This window comes from Mycteria americana, chromosome 2 (genome assembly GCF_035582795.1).
Source record: "Mycteria americana isolate JAX WOST 10 ecotype Jacksonville Zoo and Gardens chromosome 2, USCA_MyAme_1.0, whole genome shotgun sequence".
NCBI classification, from domain to species: Eukaryota; Metazoa; Chordata; class Aves; order Ciconiiformes; family Ciconiidae; genus Mycteria; species Mycteria americana.
In genome coordinates this window covers 150,134,149-150,156,017 of record NC_134366.1, presented here as the reverse complement: position 1 = coordinate 150,156,017, position 21,869 = coordinate 150,134,149, and the positions used below count along the sequence as shown (strand labels likewise).

The 21,869-nt window shown below is 44.0% G+C and overlaps 1 protein-coding gene across 6 annotated transcripts in view; it reads right to left on the bottom strand.

Moving 5' to 3' along the window:
• CPQ (carboxypeptidase Q) overlaps positions 1 to 21,869 on the bottom strand; it is a 211,039-nt gene that overhangs the window by 165,249 nt on the left and 23,921 nt on the right. For all 6 annotated transcript variants that reach the window (XM_075495001.1, XM_075494996.1, XM_075495000.1 and 3 more), the window contains 2 exons: positions 20,488 to 20,944; positions 1,725 to 1,932 (listed from right to left, as the gene is read on the bottom strand). In XM_075495001.1, coding sequence (XP_075351116.1) covers positions 1,725 to 1,932; positions 20,488 to 20,914 — 635 coding nt within the window. In that variant the 5' untranslated portion in view covers positions 20,915 to 20,944. The remainder of the gene's footprint in view (positions 1 to 1,724; positions 1,933 to 20,487; positions 20,945 to 21,869) is intronic.

Here is a 21,869-nt window from a genome sequence, read left to right as displayed (position 1 = left end):
CAAAGTACCTTACTTTTGAGAAAGCATTTTAGACAGGTAATGTTGGTTTCTTTAGGGGAATATGGAACATATAAAAATGCTATCAAGCAGCTACACTGGCAGCAGAGCTGTCCTCTGCACATGATCCAATACATTAGCTGGCATTACTGTGTTTGTCAAACTTCTTGAAGCACCACAAATGGTGAGGCTTGCACACTTCTCATACTGCCAAGATGTGACCACTTATGTTTTGTCTGAAATGGTGGAATCAAGCATGCTTCCAGGTGCCTGTCCGAGCCACTTCCCCGTCCCAGCCTCAAGCAAAACCCAAAGCCATACCACACCTTCCCACTTCCCAGCTTGGACTTCTGTAGAAAGAAAACCTAGGCACACAGATCAAAAAGAAACCATGACGTTATCCAAACAGAACACGATTCCGGTTTATGATGTGGTACACATTCAGGGTCAGGTTAGCTACCGACGACTACTTCTCTGTGGGTAAAGTCACTGGGCAACTAGGGGGAGGAATAAATGGCCTGTACTGCTCTGAATATTGTCGTGGTTTCAGCTGGGATAAAGTTAATTTTCTTCCTAGCAGCTGGTATAGTGCTGTGTGCTGGATTTAGTATGAGCATAATGTTGGTAACACATTGATGTTACAGTTGTTGCTAAGTAGTGCTTACACCAGTCAAGGACTTTTCAGCTTCCCCTGCTCTGCCAGGGGCACAAGAAGCTGGGAGGGGGCACAGCCAGGACAGCTGACCCCAACTGGCCAAAGGGCTATGCCATACCATATGGCGTCATGCTCAGTATAGAAACTGGGGGGGTTGGCTGGGGGGCAGCGATCGCTGCTCAGGGAGGGGCTGGGCATCAGTCAGTGGGTGCTGAGCAATTGCATTGTGCATCACTTGTTTTGTACGTTCTTCCCCCCCCCCCCCCCCCCGCTGTCCTATTAAACTGTCTTTATCTCAGCCCACAGTTTTTACTCTTTTTTTCCTCAATTCTCTCCCCCATCCCACCGCAGGGTTGGGGGAGAGTAAGCAAGTGGCCCTGTGGTGCTTAGTTGCCAACCGGGGTTAAACCATGACAATATATATTGTCCAAAAAGAGAACAATATTACAAAATACAGCACCTCACAGAAAACTAAAAATGCTCATTTCAGAAATGTAAAACTATATATAATAAGTAACGTATTAAGACATCTAAAAACATTTAATTTTTAAGAAATCATGATTTCAACCTACCTTACTTAAAAAGCAGAGTGAAAATTACAAACCTTACTGCTAAAGTGTTCAAAATAATTATGTTCAAAGCAGACTACTCCTTCATCTAGTACAAGTCAGCCTCGTGCTAGGAAAATGACAAATACAACAACTGTACATTTACATTCTAGTCAAATATACAGAATGACCAGTTCATATCATCACTGACAGTCTGGTACGTGTTGTCACACAGACATTTGATTTTGGTTGATCTCAGAATATTTATGGTAGCCTTGAGAATGCAGGAAGTTCTTTAAAACAAATATACAAAATTTGGATCAGTAACAAAAAATGAAAACATTTTGAAAGAATGACAAAGCACTGGGGAGAAGAACTATTGTGCAGCCAATAGTTTCAAAACCGAACACCCACTCATAACTGGCAACATTTAAGTCATAGAGAACAAAAATGCCTGCCCAGAAATGACATGTGAACTAAAGGCTAAAATGTGAGTCACAGGGAGAAAAGAGAAAAATGCTTACCTATGAATAGAAAAAGAAGCAATGGATCTAATGAGGGATGCCACCGCTCCAACTTTAGCAGCTTCCACTGCTCCCTGGGATCTGTATCGCACAGTTTTGCCATAATTGATGAAAGGTTCGTTGTAGACAACAATCTTCCCCTTGGCCTCCTGAGCTCTTTTGCGCAGTTCATCAAAAGAGGCTACCACTATGACTTCCGCCGTAATTCCTGAAAGAAAGTATTACAGTGGCTTTAACATTGCTTTCCTACAACTCTCCTACAGACAGTTTTAACAGACAGAAAAGCATGGACTGTGCAGAACACAAGAAATCAGATTTAACTTCTTATTGGCAAAGGAAGACTATGTGAAATGCTTCATCAGGGATTGGCACTAAATAGCTGTAATAGCACCCTGAACCAAGTACACGCAGTTCTGTAAACCATGCTGTCAGGTTGGTATTCAAACATAACTTGAAGGGCAAGAAGGATACAAGGGGGGAATTCTGTTCTCTGCATGTGCTTTAACACCTCACTACAATCATTTATAGTATGAAAACATTTGCAAAAGCTGCCTACGGGATTAATAAAAAAAGATAGTTATCTTTTCATGGAATTGTTTTGATATGTTGCTAAACAACTTAGCTTAACATAAGACAACTGGAAGCACATATTTTTAGACTGAAACACTTATAGAATTATTTGATCCATAAATGAAATTAAATTAAAGCTCTGCAGTTTCAACAAATTTTGCAGTATGCTTATAAATAAATAAATAAATAAATCTTCATATTTAATTCAGGAGAATACCACAATTCTACTGGATCTCCTTCTAGGAGTTTTCCCAGGAACCCGTCTTTCCCAGTTATGATACAGAGAACACAGGCAGGTACTTCTGCAGGACTATTCACACATGGTAAGTTAGATCCCACCCAGCTCTTTGTTTTTAATAGTTGGAATAGTTTTAAATTGCTGTATTATCTTGCTTGAAAAAACAAAGGATCTTATAGATAAGTAGTTTTTCCCAAAGCCAGAGAATCCTTCTAACTTTTTAGAACATTAATTGAGGAACTATATTTCACAGCATTTAAGAAGCAATTCATTAAAATGACCACTATGCTTAAAATCCAGTTTTGTTGACTGGTTACAGAGATAAGTAGAAACTGCTTAACAACATGGGCTGGTACTTTTCTTCTAAATATAGAAGAAGTAATGGATGCCTGAAATTTTAGTGTTGTATATTTCACCTAAAAGCCACAAAATATGCCAGTGAAAACTAAAACTAATAACAAATGTCTAGCAAGGATTTGTCAAAGAACTCAACCTATCATGTTTTTAAGAAGAAAATGTTTCTCCTTGAAAGCCCTCTTTCTTTTTTTTTTTTTTTTTGTGGTATAAGAATTATTTGGAGAAGATTTCAAAGGCTTGTATTTGAGATTGTAATACATGAGAAGAACTGATAGAAAAATAGGAAGATCATCTCTCCCAGCACCAGTGTATCCAGGCTCGTGGCTTCTTGAAGATCAAACTATAGTATACTTCAAAACCTTAAAGAAACCATTTCACACAAAAAAGTTTAGTTTCTTAAGAGTGCACCACTAAGAGGGCAAGAGACATCTACTGCTACAGCAAAAGCCCATGAGTTTTGGCTACACAACTAACCTAGTGTGAGAGGTGTAAAAATTTTAACTGAATAACTATTCAGATTCTTAGCTTTACTGAAAGAGACAGAGAGAGCCAAACCAGAGAATCACCTTCAAATTTTACTAGTTGTTGTTGGCAGGTAGGTGTGCATGCTAACAGACTCCAGCTGCTTCTAATGAACTGCAGGTTCAGCTGCCTACCTAAGGAGTATCCCAGTGACAGGATCATTCTGGGTATGGAACTGTGCCACTGGAAATAAAGCCAGGTATCTGCAAAATTTCATTTTCCACAAGAAAAGTCATGGTCTCAGTAGGTTGATACTGCAATCCGTATTTCATATTAGCTCTCCCCAATGCTCCACTTGGATCATGCAGCAGGCACTGGAAGGGCACATGTTGTATTAGTGCCTGTTCATCAAGGGAAGCGAGGAGTGTAACTCTTCTTGGCATTACTTTACTGCATTAATGAACAAACTCCAACTCTGGATGATTTTTAAAGAATGCTACAGACAGTTAGCAACTATCTATAATCCCTAAGAAATATCATGGAGAAGTACATCTATGGCTCTCCCTAGATGACAGGCATCAGGAGTTTGTACAGTGAGTTTTGTGGGAATTAAAGCTAAGGAAAAGAACGCAGAGCTGCAAACTCCAGCCCAATACCTCTACTTCTGAATGTTCCCAAAGAAGCTAAATAAAGCCATCCTTTGACAAAACAAAACAACAGTTCTCTCTGCAAGTTTAACTTAATGGCAGCACGGTATACATAAAGCATTAATCACAGTACTTTCCATAACAAAATAAAACTTCACTCTTGTGTAACTTATGACTAATTCAACGTCTCATTTGCATTTTAGTCCTATTTTATACCATTTCAGTCTTATCTATTGAAGTGACAAGAGCAATGGTTATCTTAAATAAATCTGTGGACACACATACACAAACCACCCTAAGACCTCCTGTGCAAATGAAACAAAAACCCCAACAGTTTATCAGTTTAAGGGGAACAAGTTATTCCTTTTCAAAATGGGAAATGCCCCACCTTACTGAGCCTTTAAGCAAATTAACCGACTTCTACCCCTAGCATCTCGTACCAATTCAGTGCCTCATGGCTCTGCTTCCCATGTTGAAAACTGTTCTATCTCTTTCTTACTCCTATCATTACCTGATCCAGAGCTTGGCTGTGCGTTATTGAACAGAAGTCTTCAGAAAACCCACGTAAGGATGGAGTTGGATTGCCTGCTTACTTAAGCAAAATACAAAGATTATAACCCATGCAGTCTAAGAGATGAATACGGAGCATTTAGGGAATTACCTAAGTAAAGGGCATGAGGCGTAGAAGACAGAATTATGAACATGATAAACTTGGCTGACTATATGAAATTGAAGACTATTTATTTGTTCTCACCATGTGAAACATTATACATATTGTTGCGTTGGACCAGTGAGCAAAAGAATCTATGTAGTACTATGGGTTTCCTCTCATTTCTCATATTAAACAGTAAATTGTACCCTGTCATTTCTGAGGATTAAGGTACACGAAGGGTGTTAATAGTGGGAACAAGCAGGCAGCTTTCAATTACCAACAAAATTATATATTACGAAGTCCTCTGTACAAAGAAATGTACATTTCTATCTGAACACTTGGATATACCACAACTTCAATGATCACACTGCCAGTTGAAATAAATAGCACGGTATGCATTAGCAAAGTCTAAAATCTGTCACAGGCAGGATGAAGGCAAGACTGTTACTCTTTATTAGCTACGGAAAGTCCAATTACATACATATATATATATATATAAAAATATATATAAGCGGACCTGTAAATCAGCTGTCTGCAACATTGCCATACATCAGAAGTCTGATTCTTGGCATGAACAATTCTGCCTGGAGTCACCTTCTAGCACCTGCTTACCTGCCAGCAATCATGCCAGAAGTAGATTAGTTCAAAGGGAATTCCCCACGAGATAACTTATTCTCCCCAAGATTAAATGTAGCGAACATTTAAGCCATTTTAGTGTCTGGAGCTATGCATCTGCCTGTGTTAGTAACAGGTTTCAGAGAAGAGTAAGAAAAAAAAGGAAAATCCACCCTATCATCAGATTTTAAAAACTGATGAATCTCTATTAAAACATCAAGGAAACTTCATACAGAATATTGTCGCTGTTCTTGGCCACATCAGGGCAAGACATTGCAAGACTTTACCATATCAAATATCAGGAATTCCTGCATTTGGGAACCCAGTCTCTATAGGTTTTTATTTATTACTAACCGAGAACCACTCAGCTCATAAACACACAGAAATTCAACCTAGTTAGTTACAATGAAATGCTGTATTAAAAGAATTTAGCAAAGCCAGAAAGAAATCCCATTTGCATACTGTTTAATCTTACTGGATAATAATTTCCTGATTACTCAGTTATGGCCCTACTCTCTTCTTTTTTTCCCCCAGTCTCATTTTTGTTATCCAGTCAACAGCAACAGTCCCTTGGAGATCCAGTTACAAAACCAAATGCAGCCATCATTAATTTGACAATAATTATTTTCAATAACAGCAAGTGAACAACTCACCCCTACGTACCTTCCAAACTTCATTTCCTTCACACTGTGTTAACATAAGAATTATGATTTCTCTTACAAATCACACTATGGAACAGCAATGCTGCTGATCCACATGCACTGAAGCTGCCACTGTCAAATAAATAATCTGATGGGCAAGGCAACTTTTGCTTAAAACAATTAAAATACAGTATTTTTAGGTCTAGACACAACAAAGCTGAAAACTACATCAACTAAGTCTCTGCTAAACTTCCCTGTGTGTTACATATTTAAAGTGTTTACATCCTAAGCATAAAATATTGCCTGAAATATCAACACAAAAAGTCAACAACACATCTAACTGTTCTGGTAGTGGTGGAGATTTTGAAACTGGGGAAGAACGTATCTGAAACACATCCTAGCCTCTGCAGTCATGAGACAAGAGGGAGACAGAGTGCTACCTCCCCATTCATCAGAACCAGGTAACAGGACACCAGGACCAGGAAATCAAGACACTTCTTTGTGGTAGGAAGAAGACAAAGAAAGAGTAGGAGCAGCAACACACCACGAGAGCAAGGCATGAAGCCTACCTGATAATCGCAGCCCTGCCTCACAGACCAGCAACATCAGACCATGTTGATTTCCTCGTTTCTTGTCTACTGGATGGATGCCACTTCTCAGATTTCTCCATTTCCACCTCAGCTCTCCCAAAAAGCTAATTTAGCCTGGAAGCTGCCACATCAAGGTATACTGTATTCCATGCCAACCCTAAGCACATGCAGGTGGTAGCTCCAAGCTTTTCTGACCTTAGCCTGGCTAAATGCAGTTGTCCATCAGACTTGACCATCTCCCCAGGATAAAAGTACCATGCCTCTACTTCTTTCAGAAATGGCCCACATGCACTGTCTTGTACCTATTTGCAAGGTAGCTTCTTTCACAGCTACAGAGAACCTAGAAATTTTTTTGCATGTGTCACAGGAAAGAGCTGCACGTACGAAGTTATAATGTATCAGCTGGGATATGCAGTTCTCCTGTAAAAATGGCGGTCTTGGACCCTGGATGCCACATCACCCTGCACAGAACTGGACCATGTGCCAGGACCAATACTCCTGGATGAGGATGTAAGAAGATGAAGCATGCAACAGGGAAAAAGTAGATATCTATGTCTGGAGACAGGAAAGAAAGGTAGTTGTTGAGACAGGTCAAAGAAAAGAAGGTTTTGGGGAGCAGAGGAAAAAGGCAAATATATTCTTGAAAGCTAAGTAGATTAGGGACCTGGCATTATATCCTATTCAGGTTCAGCATCCTCTAAAATCAGCCCAGAAAACATTTTTCCCCTCAACTTCTATCTTACCTCTTTTAAAAACATGTTGCTTTTCAGCTCTCTCCAGGAACTAATTCAGCTTTCCCCTAATGCCCCACATAATTCAATAAGATTTTCAGAAAAACAAACCCAAATTCTGGGTCCATAATGAACTCATCAAATTAAGGCTTGGAGTCAGGCTGAAGCAAATGAAAGATTCATATCATCACTTTTTTTTTCTCCCTCAAAAATTATTAGCACGTACTGAAAATTTAAAATAACACCTAGAAACACATTTGCTCTATCAACACATATCAGTATGTATTGATATAAGAATTATAATATGAAGAAAAGAGTAAACATTTTAGAGGAACTGTGAAACAAAGAAGAGGGCTTTTATCAGGAAGAAAGATTTTGTAAAATCTGAATATGCTTCTGGAAAATGTGACCTCACCTACTCTGTGGAACAGCAAAGAGAATTACTTCATGAAACTAAAATTGCATAGGAGGGTTATCCAAAAGGATATGAGGCTATTCAGCTCTGATGCATAGCACAGAGACTAAACGTATTACTCCATTCTTTAAGAAGAACATAGAGAAAAATAAATGCTATATAATAGTTACATTTTTGACAAATATGACTTACAATTTCCAACAAGTACTGGATCTCATTAGAACGGTTTGGTTTCAGTAACATGCAGCTTACTGTGCAGCAGTAAATCCTAGCAGCAAGGGGGTTGGTTCTCGACCAACGCAAGTGAGCTAATTGGTGACGTCAAGACTGGAGGCAGCCTGGGCTCCAGTGATCGTGCACTGATGGGGTTCGCAGTCCTGAGGGATATGGGTCAGGCAAAGAGTAAAGTCAGGACCCTGCATTTTAGGAAAGCAAACTTCCAGCTCTTCAAGGAGTAAGTCAATAGGATCCCCTGGGAAACTGCCCTCAGGGACAAGGTAGCAGAACAGAGCTGGCACATCTTTAAGGACACCTTCCATAGAGCGCAAGAGTTCTCGATCCTCAGGTGTAAGAAATCAGGAAAGGAAGACAAGAGACTGGCATGGATGAGTTGAGACCTGCTGGTCAAACAGAAGGGCAAGAAGGAAAGGCCCAGGCAGTGGAAGCAGGGACAGGTATCCTGGGAAGAGTACAGGGATGCTGCCCGGTTGTGTAGGGATGGGGTCAGGAAGGGCAAGGTGCAGCTGGAGCTGAACTTGGCAAGGGATGCAAAGAACAGTAAGAAGGGCTTCTACAGTTATGTCAGCCAGAAAAGGAAGGTCAGAGAAAGCATACCCCCACAATGAGCAAGACTGGTAAACTGGTAACAATGGATGAGGAGAAGGCTGAGGTACTCAGCAAATTCTTTGCCTCAGTCTTCACTGGCAACCTCTCTTCCGACACCTCTCGAGTGGATGGATCACAAGATGGGACCTGGGGCAGCAAAGTCCCTCCCATTGTAAGAGAAGGTCAGGTTCGAGACCACCTGAGGAACCTGAACATACATAAGTCTATGGGACCTGACAAGATGCATCCCAGAGTCCTGAGGGAATTGGATGATGTAGTTGCCAAGCCACTCTCCATGAGACTTGAAAAGTCATGGCAGTCAGGTGAAGTCCCCGGAGACTGGAAAAAGGGAAACATTGCACCCTTTTTTAAAAAGGGTAGAAAGGAGGACCCTGGGAACTGCCAACCTGTCAGCCTCGCCTTTGTGCCTGGGAAGATCATGGAACAGACCATCCTAGAAGCTATGCTAAGGCACATGGAGAACAGGGAGGTGATTCAAGACAGCCAGCATGCCTTCACCAAGGGCAAGTCCTGCCTGACCAACCTAATGGCCTTCTATGATGGAGTGACTACATCAGTGGACGAGGGAAGAGCTATGGATGTTGCCTATGTGGACTTCTGGAAAGCCTTTGATATGGTCCCCCACAACATCCTTCTCTCTAAATTGGAGAGATATGGATTTGATGGGTGGACTGTTCGGTGGATGAGGAATTGGTTGGATGGTCGCATCCAGAGGGTAGTGGTCAATGGCTCAATGTCCAGATGGAGATCGGTGACAAGTGGTGTCCTTCAGGGGTCTGTATTGGAACCAGTACTGTTTAATATCTTCATTAATGACATAGACAGTGGGATCGAGTGCACCCTCAGCAAGTTTGCAGATGACACCAAGCTGAGTGGTGCAGTTGACAGGCTGGAGGGACGGGATGCCACCCAGAGGGACCTGGACAAACTCAAGAAGTGGGCCCATGTGTAATTCATGACGCCAAGTGCAAGGTCCTGCACCTGGGTCAGGGAAAACCCCGGGTATCCATACAGGATGGGGCATTAAGGGATTGAGAGCAGCCCTGCAGAGGACTTGGGGGTACTGGTGGATGAAAAGCTAGACATGAGCTGACAATGGGCACTTGCAGCCCAGAAGGCCAACTGTATCCAACTGCATCAAAAGAAGCGCGGCCAGCAGGTCGAGGGAGGTGATTCTTCCCCTCTACTTGGCTCTCCTGAGACCCCACCTGGAGTCCAGCTCTGGAGCCCTCAGCACAGTAAACACAGGGACCTGTTGGAGCAGGTCCAGAGGAGGGCCACAAAAATGATCAGAGGGATGGAACACCTCTCGTAAGAGGAAAGGCTGAGAGAGTTGGGTTTGTTCAGCCTGGAGAAGAGAAAGCTCTGAGGAGACCTTATTGCAGCCTTTCAGTACTTTAAGGGAGCTTACAAGAAAGATGAGGACCAACTTTTTAATAGGGCCTGTTGCAATAGGACAAGGGGTAATGGTTTTAAACTGAAAGATGGTAGATTTAGACTAGATATATAGAAGAAATTTTTTACAATGAGGGTGGTGAAACACTGGAACAGGTTGCCCAGAGAGGTGGCAGATGCCCCATCCCTGGAAACATTCAAGGTCAGGTTGGATGGGGCTCTGAGCAACCTATCTAGTTGAAGATGTCCCTGCTCATTGCAGGGGGGCTGGACCAGATGACCTTTAAAGGTCCCTTCCAACCCAAACTATGCTATGATTCTATGACCCCAAGCATGAAGCCTTGGATGCCAAAAGAGCAGGGCAACAGGTCTGGTTCTCCCAGAAGCAGCCTTGCATGGGACACAGGCTTGCTATGCAATGTCTGGGAAGAATCAGGCACCCAAGAACGGGATCCAGAAGAGCCAGTTTCAGCGCGCAGAGATGCCCAAGGCAGGAAGTATCGAGGGCAACCACTTCCTCCTTAGCAAGTCAAGATGCCAGTCACTGTAGGCTGTCCCCTGGGAGGGAAGGTGGCAGTGCCACCCAGCTGTGCATGCATTCCCCACACATGCAGAAAATCATGTTCAAATCCTGTCTCCATTAGTGTGAGGCAGGAGCTTCAGCCTGGGCTTACCATCCTTGAGGTAACCACCCTCAACTCAGCAACACTGAAAAGGGCCAAGACCTGAAAATTCAATTTTTTGCCATTGCCAAACCATACAGTTCACTTGAACATTCATTAAAGCAGCAACTGGAACCCATGTCCTTCACAGACAGCATGTCCACCTCAAAGCCACACAGCTACTCCTACTCTCTAAATCTTTGAAATGCCACTGAACTAACTTTTGGCCCAGACGCTGGGCCACTGAATACCACAGCATCTGAGGTCCTTCATGGACGTCATTTTTTACATTCCAAGAAAAACAGAAGCATAATTATCATACCGCAAGCAGTGCTGCTCTAAGTAATAATAAACAATCCAGGCACCCAATACTGAGTCTCATGGTCTCAAGATGTGAACCAATAGCTCCTCACACATAGAAAAAGAGGTTTCCAGTGAAGACAGAAGGAGGGCTTTGCCATACACTGTGCTCTCATGCCTACAATTCTCTCCAACCCCTGTTCTCAGCACTGAACCCCTTATCAAAAGGGGTACCCAAGTCCCTCCAGAAGGATCTCCTTCTCTACCAGTATGCAGTGGTCATCCAAGATGCTAGCAACTCAAGGGTAATTCCTCTGATACTCATCAAAATTAACTTTTTTGTTGGCCTTTTGTTAATCTAGATGAATTCTGTAATCCACTTCACCACTGAGAAAAAAGGAGGGTCAACACTGGGGAAAAATACATCAGCCAGGACTGGGGCCAGACAACTTCTTTCAGCAGTATCCCTGGCTTAAAAAGACTGTGAGCCTACAGCAACAGCACACGCCTTCAACAGCTTCAAGACACATATTATCCCCATTTTATAAATCACAGGCTGGAACTATTTTCATACTATCTAAGTGGCAAAACTCCCACCACCTTCTGTAAGAGCAAGACTGGACCAAATGTTGTTGACAGTTAAACAAAAAAACCCACGACTTGAACACAAAAACTACGAAAAAGTCTGCCAATACATCATCTTCATATTTATATTATTTCAGTTTCGCTGCAACAAACAGTACATAGAAACCAGAGACTGTTCCTTTTTTGAGGAGACATTTTGGGCAGGCTGCATTCTGGGGTTGGTTCTACTTGTCAGTATCTCTTTAAAATGAAAGGGCAGGGTCACCCATCAGGAAAAAAAAAATGCATTTTAAAACACAGGCAAAAAATATGAATTCTTTGATACTTTATGGTCAAACATCTGCTAAACTACTACTTTCCTTCAATTATAGGGTTCTCAAAGCAACAATTATATCTATTTTCCTCAGAATTTGGGGGATATAATCAGTACTACCAGAAATCAACACAGTCTCTCTATATATATCTGTATGTTTTGCCAGTGTTGAAACACTGGAAATGAGACAAGGACATTGACTAAATATGGTAAACCTCCAGTTTGTCAGCTCCCTAAACAGAGCACTTTCTAACATTCAATCCTGTTTGTTACCTAGAAATCCCCTTCTTCGAGGTGGTGACCATTTTCAATCTCTGCTGACTTCTGGAAATCCAGGTCACTCTGCATTTCATGTTTCTCCTCTCCCTGTTGCTAAGACAGGCATGACAGTTATTCCCTCCTTGTAAGGAGATCAAAGGAAGTGAAAACTTTCTCTTTGACCCAACATCTTCAAATCTTGGGATACACTGAAAGGGAAAACGTTTTGTTTCATCTTCAGTAAAAAAATCTAACCTTTTCTGTGCTGCCCCTTTTTGCTGTGTAAATCAGACTGAATCTGGAAACTTGACATCCTGGCATGTTGCCCAGTCCTGAAGAAGAAAATAGGGAAATGTGTGTTTTATCCACAAGATCACAAGGTACTGAAAGGTCTCCTGCACATCATCTCCTGCACATCATCAGAACTGTTCCAACCTCAAGTGAGCCAACCAGCTCTATGCCAAACTCATATCTAAGCCAAAGTGGGCAAATCCCAGCAAATCCAATAAACGGGCAAAGCTCTGTCCATGTCCCATAAGGTTTTCAACCCCACAGGCATGGGTTAGATAGAAGACCTGCAGCAAGAGACACTTCTTGTATCCTGGAGTCAATGCTGGCTCGGGCTCCGTGGCTAAAATACTGCTACTATTTAGGCCTTCCTGTTCCTGCCCCAAAGGATCGCAGATTTTTTTCCACACACTCACATGGCGTATGCCGAAATGGAAAGTGAGCAGCCTCAGCGTGTGCTCTGGCCATTGGGTCACTCTTAGGAAACACTGGTTTGAATTTCCATGGACAGAAGGGAAAATAAACCCTGAATTTCCAACATCCAAAGCCAGATTTCTAACTGCTGTTAGGCTATTGCCATGTTAATAAAGAGCCCTTCAGAGCACTAGCTCAGAGAGCTGAGCTCCAGGAGGAGCTCTGAGGGCACCAATGGCCACCGAGTCCAGCATGAACCACTAAGCACATCCAGAGAGAAGCAACATTTTAAGTTTCTGCCAATGCTTCCTATTTTCTTAGCTCATCATGTCTCAAGCCTGGGGGCACATAATGGGAAGGAAGGAATACAGGACATAACTGAGAGGATGAAAAAGCAAGAAATGGTCTCCTGTACCTCCTGCTGGGACAGGGGAGTCACCCCCTCTCATCTTAACCCCATCCCCAGATCTTAAAAGACAAAAGTCCAGCCAGTGGTGTCCTCTGGCTCTAAGCAGGCATCAGGTAGTGTCAAGGAAGGGATCTATCGGGGCTCTACAGAGACAGTGGTTTGTAATCTGAGGGGTCTGAAACGTATCCTGATAAGAACACTGATTTCAAGAGTGCAATAACTATCAAGCTAATACCAAACACCTTCAGGGATCACCTGCACAGTCCACTTTAGAGGCAGCTCTGACGGGTGTCTCTGCCCCTGGGCAGAACCCAGGCACCAATGGCCAGATCATGGAGCTGACATCTGAAAGCCAGTCCTTGGCCTTTAACGCGTTCCTCTGGCAAAGCTTGGCATGGCAGCGGTAGATCTCCCTGGTTTGATCCCGTGTAGCAACAGCAGCACAATGCCAGGAGAATCAGCATCAAGCATCTCATATTGAGTTGTATTATTTTGATTACAAGATGACTCACACTCCCACAGCTTCTTGGCTAAAACAAGACAAATCAGAACTGCTGATATTCCCTCACTGAGGGAAATTGTTCAAATATTTCCGATGTTATTTAGGGCAGCCGCCTATCCCTTTTTCTCAGGAATAGGGCATGGTGACAATCGCTGCTTAAAGCAGAGGGAGTGGATCTGGGAATGAATTCCTCAGAAGTGATGAGGTGGTGGTTTTAATAGTCTAACCACACATTTTTTTATTCTGTGCTTGGGATGAGTGTGAGTTTTAGGACAGGCGCTTTTCCGAGCAGCACACCTTGCAATTCTCTTGCCCAGAGAGGTTGGTGACAAGCGGCTCTCATCAGGGGTTTCCGTCAGCCAGGCGGCCAGTCCAGAGATTGGAAGAACAGGGGCCAAGAGCTCACCAGGGACCAGCTACCCCACATAACCTCCTCCAGCATGAAAACCTGTCACAGCTTGCACAGAGCAAGATGAGACCACCAGAAATCATAACAGCCACGAACAGTAAGATAGATTTTAAGTCAGAAGGCAAGTAACTTAATCAAAATTATTCCACCAAGTGTGATAAACTGCCCGCTCTTCTGTGAGAGATCTCATTGCCATACAGTCTTCTAGCACCAACACATACACCTCTCCAGAAACACGGCAGATCTCAGAGGAAAGTAAAAAGGTGAAGAAGAATAATGTGGGGTTTTTAACATTACTCAGTACAAACCATCACTGGATAATACAATCTTAACTTCCAAGACATCACCAGCCACAGGTACTAGCCTGACCATTCAGTTGTCAGTATAATAAGATCTTCACAGATGAAAAAGAAGGACATGATTAGCCTCTGTGAGCATTTTTAAACATGTAAATTCAGTATCCCTCTAAATGAAAAAAGGTAAAACTAGGAGTAAGACCAGTCACGTGCAAACAACCACACAACTAAGAAAGGGAAGCAAAAACCAGACTTCTCGGGATGTGAAGATGTTCACCAAGATTAAATCGCAGGTTCTCTTTGCAGGTTCAGTAACACTTCCTCAACAGCAAAAATGCCATTTTAATTTTAGCTTCCTTTTTAGGAATCTTGGAATAGGATTGGAAAGGATATAAAATAAGTTGTAGGTTTAACCTTTGCTGTAAATATTCTCCTATCAAAGCACTAAGCCTTAGACATATAATGGGATAAACAGATATTATTAATGGTTTTAGTTTTGCATTTTAGGCATGTGTTTACCTCAATAAGACAGAAATACCTCAGATAAAATTTACAGTAGCAGTTTCCCAAACCAAGTAAGATTTATTCCAAACATATCTTAAATTACCCAGTTTTACTTTGTTGTATTTTGAAGGACTATATATTTTTTATTCTAAACAAAACAGCTTTTATAAATTGTTTCAAACAGAAAGCTCACTATCACAAAAATTTACAATTCTTAAAAAATTTATGAATCACAGAATCACAGAATCGTATAGGTTGGAAAAGACCTTTAAGATCATCGAGTCCAACCGTAAACCTAACACTACCAAGACCACCACTACACCATGTCCCTAAGCACCTCATCCAAACGTCCTTTAAATACCTCCAGGGATGGCGACTCCACCACTTCCCTGGGCAGCCTGTTCCAATGCTTGATAACCCTTTCAGTGAAGAAAAATTTCCTAATATCCAGTCTAAACCTCCCCTGGCGCAACTTGAAGCCATTTCCTCTCGTTCTATCACTTGTTACCTGGGAGAAGAGACCGACCCCCACCTCTCTACAACCTCCTTTCAGGTAGTTGTAGAGAGCAAGAAGGTCTGCCCTCAGCCTCCTTTTCTCCAGGCTAAACAACCCCAGTTCCCTCAGCCGCTCCTCATAAGACTTCTGCTTCAGACCCTTCACCAGCTTCGTTGCCCTTCTCTGGACACGCTCCAGCACCTCAATGTCTCTCTTGTAGTGGGGGGCCCAAAACTGAACACAGGATTCGAGGTGTGGCCTCACCAGTGCCGAGTACAGGGGCATGATCACTTCCCTAGTCCTGCTGGCCACACTATTCCTGATACAAGCCAGGATGCCATTGGCTTTCTTGGCCGCCTGGGCACACTGCTGGCTCATATTCAGGCAGCTGTCAACCAACGCCCCCAGGTCCTTCTCTGCCAGGCAGCTTTCCAGCCACTCTTCCCCAAGCCTGTAGCGTTGCATGGGGTTGCTGTGGCCCAAGTGCAGGACCTTGCACTTAGCCTTGTTGAATCCCATACAATTGACCTCGGCCCATCGATCCAGCCTGTCCAGGTCCCTCTGTAGAGCCCTCCTACCCTCAAGCAGATCAACACTCCCACACAACTTGGTGTCATCTGCAAACTTACTGAGAGTACACTCGATCCCTTCGTCCAGATCATTGATAAAGATGTTAAACAGAACTGGCCCCAACACAGAGCCCTGGGGAACACCGCTTGTGACCGGCCGACAACTGGAGTAAACTCCATTCACCACCACTCTTTGGGCCCGGCCGTCCAGCCAGTTCTTTACCCAGCAAAGAGTACACCCGTCCAAGCCATGAGCAGCCAGTTTCTCCAGGAGAATGCTGTGGGAAACCGTGTCAAAGGCTTTACTGAAGTCCAGGTAGACAACATCCACAGCCTTTCCCTCATCCACTAGGTGGGTCACCTTGTTGTAGAAGGAGATCAGGGTGGTCAAGCAGGACCTGCCTTTCCTGAACCCATGCTGGCTGGGCTTGATCCCTTGGTTACCCTCTACATGCCGTGTGATGGCACTCAGGATGATCTGCTCCATCAGCTTCCCCGGCACCGAGGTCAGGCTGACAGGCCCGAAGTTCCCCGGGTCCTTCCGGCCCTTCTTGAAGATGGGCATCACTTTAGCTAATCTCCAGTCAGCAGGAACCTCCCCAGTTAGCCAGGACTGCTGGTAAATGATGGAAAGGGGCTTGGCGAGCACATGTGCCAGTTCCTTCAGTACTCTCGGGTGGATCTCATCAGGCCCCATAGACTTGTGAGTGTCTAAGTGGTGCAGCAGGTCACTCACCATTTCCCCCTGGATTATGGGGGCTCCAGTCTGGTCCCTGTCCCTATCTTCCAACTCCAGGGGCTGGGTACCCAGAGAACAGTCGGCCCTGCTATTAAAGACTGAGGCAAAGAAGGCATTAAGTACCTCAGCCTTTTCCTCATCCTTGGTCACTGTGATCCCTCCCCCATCTACTAGGGGCTGGAGATTCTCCTTAGCTCTCCTTTTGCTGCTAATGTATTTGAAGAAGTATTTTTTTGTTGTCTTTTACAGCAGCAGCCAGACTGAGCTCTAGCTCAGCTTTGGCCCTTCTAATTTTCTCCCTGCACAGCCTTGCTACACCTTTGTAGTCCTCCTGAGTTGCCCGCCCCTTCTTCCAGAGGTCATAGACTCTCCTCTTTTTCCTGAGTTCGAGCCAGAGCTCTCTAGTCAGCCAGGCCGGTCTTCTTCCCCGCCAGCTCGTCTTTCGGCACCTGGGGACAGCCCGCTCTTGTGCCTTTAGGACTTCCTCCTTAAAGCGTGTGCAGAGAAGGGCAACGAAGCTGGTGAAGGGTCTGGAGCAGAAGTCTTATGAGGAGCGGCTGAGGGAGCTGGGACTGTTTAGCCTGGAGAAAAGGAGGCTGAGGGGAGACCTCATCGCTCTCTACAACTACCTGAAAGGAGGTTGTAGAGAGGTGGGGGTCGGTCTCTTCTCCCAGGTAACAAGTGATAGGACAAGAGGAAATGGCCTCAAGTTGCGCCAGGGGAGGTTTAGACTGGATATTAGGAAATTTTTCTTCACCGAGAGGGTTATCAAGCATTGGAACAGACTGCCCAGGGAAGTGGTTGAGTCGCCATCCCTGGAGGTATTTAAAGGACGTTTGGATGAGGTACTTAGAGACATGGTGTAGTGGTGGTTTTTGGCAGTGTTAGGTTTATGGTTGGACTCGATGATCTTAAAGGTCTTTTCCAACCTATATGATTCTGTGATTCTGTGATTCTGTGAAAGAATGTCCAGCCTTCCTGGACCCCTTTGCCCGTAAGGGCTGCCTCCCAGGGGACTCTCTCGACCAGTCTCCTAAACAGGCCAAAGTCTGCCCTCTGGAAGTCTATGGTGGCAGTTTTGCTGACCCCCCTCGCCGCTTCTCCACGTATCAAAAACTCTATCATTTGGTGATCACTGTGCCCAAGACGGCCTCCAACCATCACATGGCTCACAAGTCCTTCTCTGTTGGTGAACAACAGCTCCAGCGGGGCCCCTTCCCTAGTTGGCTCCCTCACCAGCTGTGTCAGGAAGTTATCTGCCACACGCTCCAGGAACCTCCTAGACTGTTTCCTCTCTGCTGCATTGTATTTCCAGCAGACATCCGGCAGGTTGAAGTCCCCCACAAGAACAAGGGCTAGTGATCGTGAGGCTTCTTCCACCTACTTATAGAATAGTTCGTCAGTCTCCTCATCCTGGTTGGGTGGTCTGTAACAGACTCCCACCACAATATCTGCCTTGTTGGCCTTCCCCCTGATTCTTACCCACAGACACTCCACCCTATCATCACCATCATTGAGCTCTAAACTATCCAGATGCTCCCTGACGTATAGGGCTACCCCACCACCTCTCCTGCCTCGCCTATCCCTCCTGAAGAGTTTATAGCCATCCATCACCGCACTCCAGTTGTGCGAGTCATCCCACCATGTTTCCGTGATGGCAACCATATCATAGTTTTCCTGATGTACAGTGGCTTCCAACTCCTCCTGCTTGTTGCCCATGCTGCGTGCATTGGTGTAGAGAAACTTCAGCTGGGCTGTCGTCCGTGTCTCCTTCATAGAAGAACACCCCTTGTGTGCTTTGAGGTGTTTCACTGGTGTTTCCCTCTTGGCTCCTATTGCCTCAGTATCCCCTAGCTCAACTCTGTTCGACTTCAGCTGTGCCCCAGCGTACCCTGCACATCTCAGAGACAGATGCTGAGTGCCCCCGCTGGCACCCGCTCCCTCTAACCATGGCATGTCATCCCTCAGCTTCCCTCGGGCAAGCCTGATATTATCCCCCTCCCCCTTCGAGTCTAGTTTAAAGCTCTGTCAATAAGCCCCGCAAGTTCCTGAGCAAAGATTCTCTTTCCCCTTTGAGAAAGATGAATCCCATCAGACGCCAGCAAACCTGGTGCTGTGTAGGCCATCCCGTTGTCAAAAAAACCAAATCCGTGGCGATGACACGAGCCACAGAGCCATGAGTTGATAGATTGGGTGCCTCTGTTCCTTCTAGTGTCACTGCCCATAACTGGAAGGAGAGAAGAGAAAATAACCTGTGCTCCAGAGTCCCTTACTAGCCGTCCCAAGGCCCTGAAGTCTCTTTTGATTGCCCTAGGACTTTGTTGCAGCTTCATCGCCCCCCACATGGAAGAGCAGTAGGGGGTAATAGTCCGAGGGCTGTACCAGGCTAGGGACTATCCTGGTGATATCCTTCACCCGGGCCCCAGGGAGGCAGCAGACTTCCCTAAGAGGAGGGTCCATCCGGCATATCGGACCCTCGGTTCCCTTCAGAAGGGAGTCACCCACAACTATAACCTGTCTTCTCTTCCTTGTGGAGGTGGTGGCAATACGAGAGGTACATTCTTCTGCCCTGGGTGACACCTCTGGTGTAGACAGACTGTCGTCCCCATCCTCCACTGACTGGCCTTCCACCTCCAGGGCCTCATACCTGTTGTGCAGAGGCACCTGGGGGGGGCGAGGTGGGCAGGGAGGGCCTTCGCCTGCCGCCACGAGCGCGGACTCGCCTCCATTCACTCTCCTCCTTTGAGCTGCTGCCTTCAGCCCGGTGGCGGGGGGATACAGGATCCCCTTGATCGTGGGTTCTTACTGGTGGCTGCTGCTTCTCCTGTTCCTGTCTCGGGGGGGCAGAGCATGGCACCACCAGTCTATCTCTTTCTCAGCCAGAAACTCATAACATGAGTATCATGTTACCTTTTATCTCCTAAACTAAATTTATTTTCTCATAAAGGAATAAGAATGCTTTTGAAATGGTCTAGGAATAAGTCTATTGTTATTTATGGAGAGTAGTCACAGAAGAAGGTTGTCATCCGGCCTTTAAATAGCAATCCTGAGAAAGCCCCACATCAATATGTACAAAAACAGAATCTTATAAATCACTTCATTTGCAAGCAAGCTAACATTTTGGGGCTCAAAACACCTGAATTTTACTGAGCCCAGCTAATGATCATTCTTGCTTTCAAAGTAATGTATCACACATGATCCACTAAAAGGCAACACACAGTTCAGTAACAGGTAAGTGCCAAAGACTTTTCCAAGGTAAGCACAAGAGAGCGAGTGAAGAGGCAGGAGGTGGGGGGAAGGAAAGGACAAACAGATACCAATTGCCATGCTTAGCGAGGGGATGGCACTTTCCAAGCTCAGCATGAGATTCTCCTCCTCTTCCTGCTGTCTTGTTTTTTGCCAGAGTGAAGTGCTGAGTTTGGCAGGACAGGGCACAGCAAGAGTAGCAGAAATCATGTGTCAGCTCAACACCCCATGGAGAACTTCTCTGGCCAAAACAAAAAAGAAGGGCTGGAAAACCCTAAATCACAAGAACAAATTGCCCACCAACTTCAGTGGAGGAGCAGAACCTTTGCAAATGAGGTTCAGCAATGTTAAACAAAAGGGTATGGATTTAATGGAGAGTTCAGGAATCAACTCTAATTTTACAAGCCGGTTCAACCAAACTGAATTAAACCAAACTGCATCATTCACAACCATGTCATACAGAAAAGTCACAGAAAAAATAGCATCTTGTCTTGCAGAACTATTATAGCAGGAAGAAAACGTCAGTTTGTTCGTTGAGAGAGTAAGTTGTTAGGGGTATAATACAGTTTGGTGTTAAAAAGCAAGGGATATTTAATTCCAAAAGGAAGAGTTACCTTCTGGAGGAGTTGCAACACTGCTCCCAAGCCCCAAAATAGCAATGCTGTGATTCCTTGGTTCCAACATCATTGCAAACTCTTCTCCTCTTTCCCAGTGTGGTACTTTCACAGGCTCCAGATGCACATTTTCCAGCCCGTCTTCCTGCAGGGCACTGAACATATACTTGATGGCTGCATCTAGGTTTTTCGAACCACTGAGTCTAGGTCCTACGGTATCGGCAAAAACTGCTAATCTTTCATAGGATCTGTTCTGAGCTTTTCCATGAACAGCAAGATCAATAATAGCTTTAGCAATATCAGTATAGCCAGCTATCTCATTTTTAATGTCTTCAAACGTTTTCAGGTAACTGTCATCTCTTCTCAAAGATTTCCCAGCATACTGTGGCAATAAATTAATGAAAAATATCAGGAATACATACTTCATTTTCTCTCTTTTTTCTTTTCCACAGATGGCCTGTTGAAGAGACAAAAAGAAATAAAAAAGAATATTAAAAAGAAAATCATACAGCTATCAGCAATACTTTTTGTTATTTGGATTGGCAGACAGAACAAATGAAAAGAAATCAGTTTATCATGAAAATGCTTTGATCAGAACCAGCAGGAAAGTAAACTCAACTTGGAGACACAATTATTGAAAGCAAATGAAAAAGATACTTAGACCACTGGACACAACCTTTGTTGTGGTCCTCAGAAACATCCTTGGAATGCTGCATCTCTTTAAATAATCACATCCTTCACTGAATCAAAACCCAGGGCTGCTCCCATCCAGGAGGAGCTTTGCATCTCCTTTCTGTTAGGAGCAGGATTTGCCATAAGTGCCAAATCAAATGTCTTCACACAAAACATCTGGACAAAAAAATTTCTTAAACCATTAATGAATAAAAGTGCTTCTTTATCTCTATATTCATAATCAGGAAAGCACTTTCTATAGCACTAGAGAGATGTCAGAGCAATTTAGATTAAATGCCCCCAAGAAGAAAGCATGAATTTCTTCATTGCATAAATCCATGACTACCAGAGTAAAACAATTTCTTATTAATTGGTGTATCTCTTAAGGACTGACTTCAGCAGCACTGTAGAGAGGTGCAGTGCCAGGGGTGCTGATCCTGCATTTGAATACCAAGATTTATCTTTGTTAACACTTTATAGTTCATCCGTCTTATCATTAGAAGTTCTCATTTTTAAGATCTTACAAATTTTCAATCCCACAAATGCAACAGTTTGTCTATATTATTAATTGGAGTAGTTGCAAAGCTCTTTTATAACATAGGAAGTCTGATTACCCAAACCCAAAATATAGAGGTCATTATTGATATACACAAAAGGAAATGTAATTGTTTTATTTTCCTTTGAACTTAAATCAGGCTGCAATTTGAATG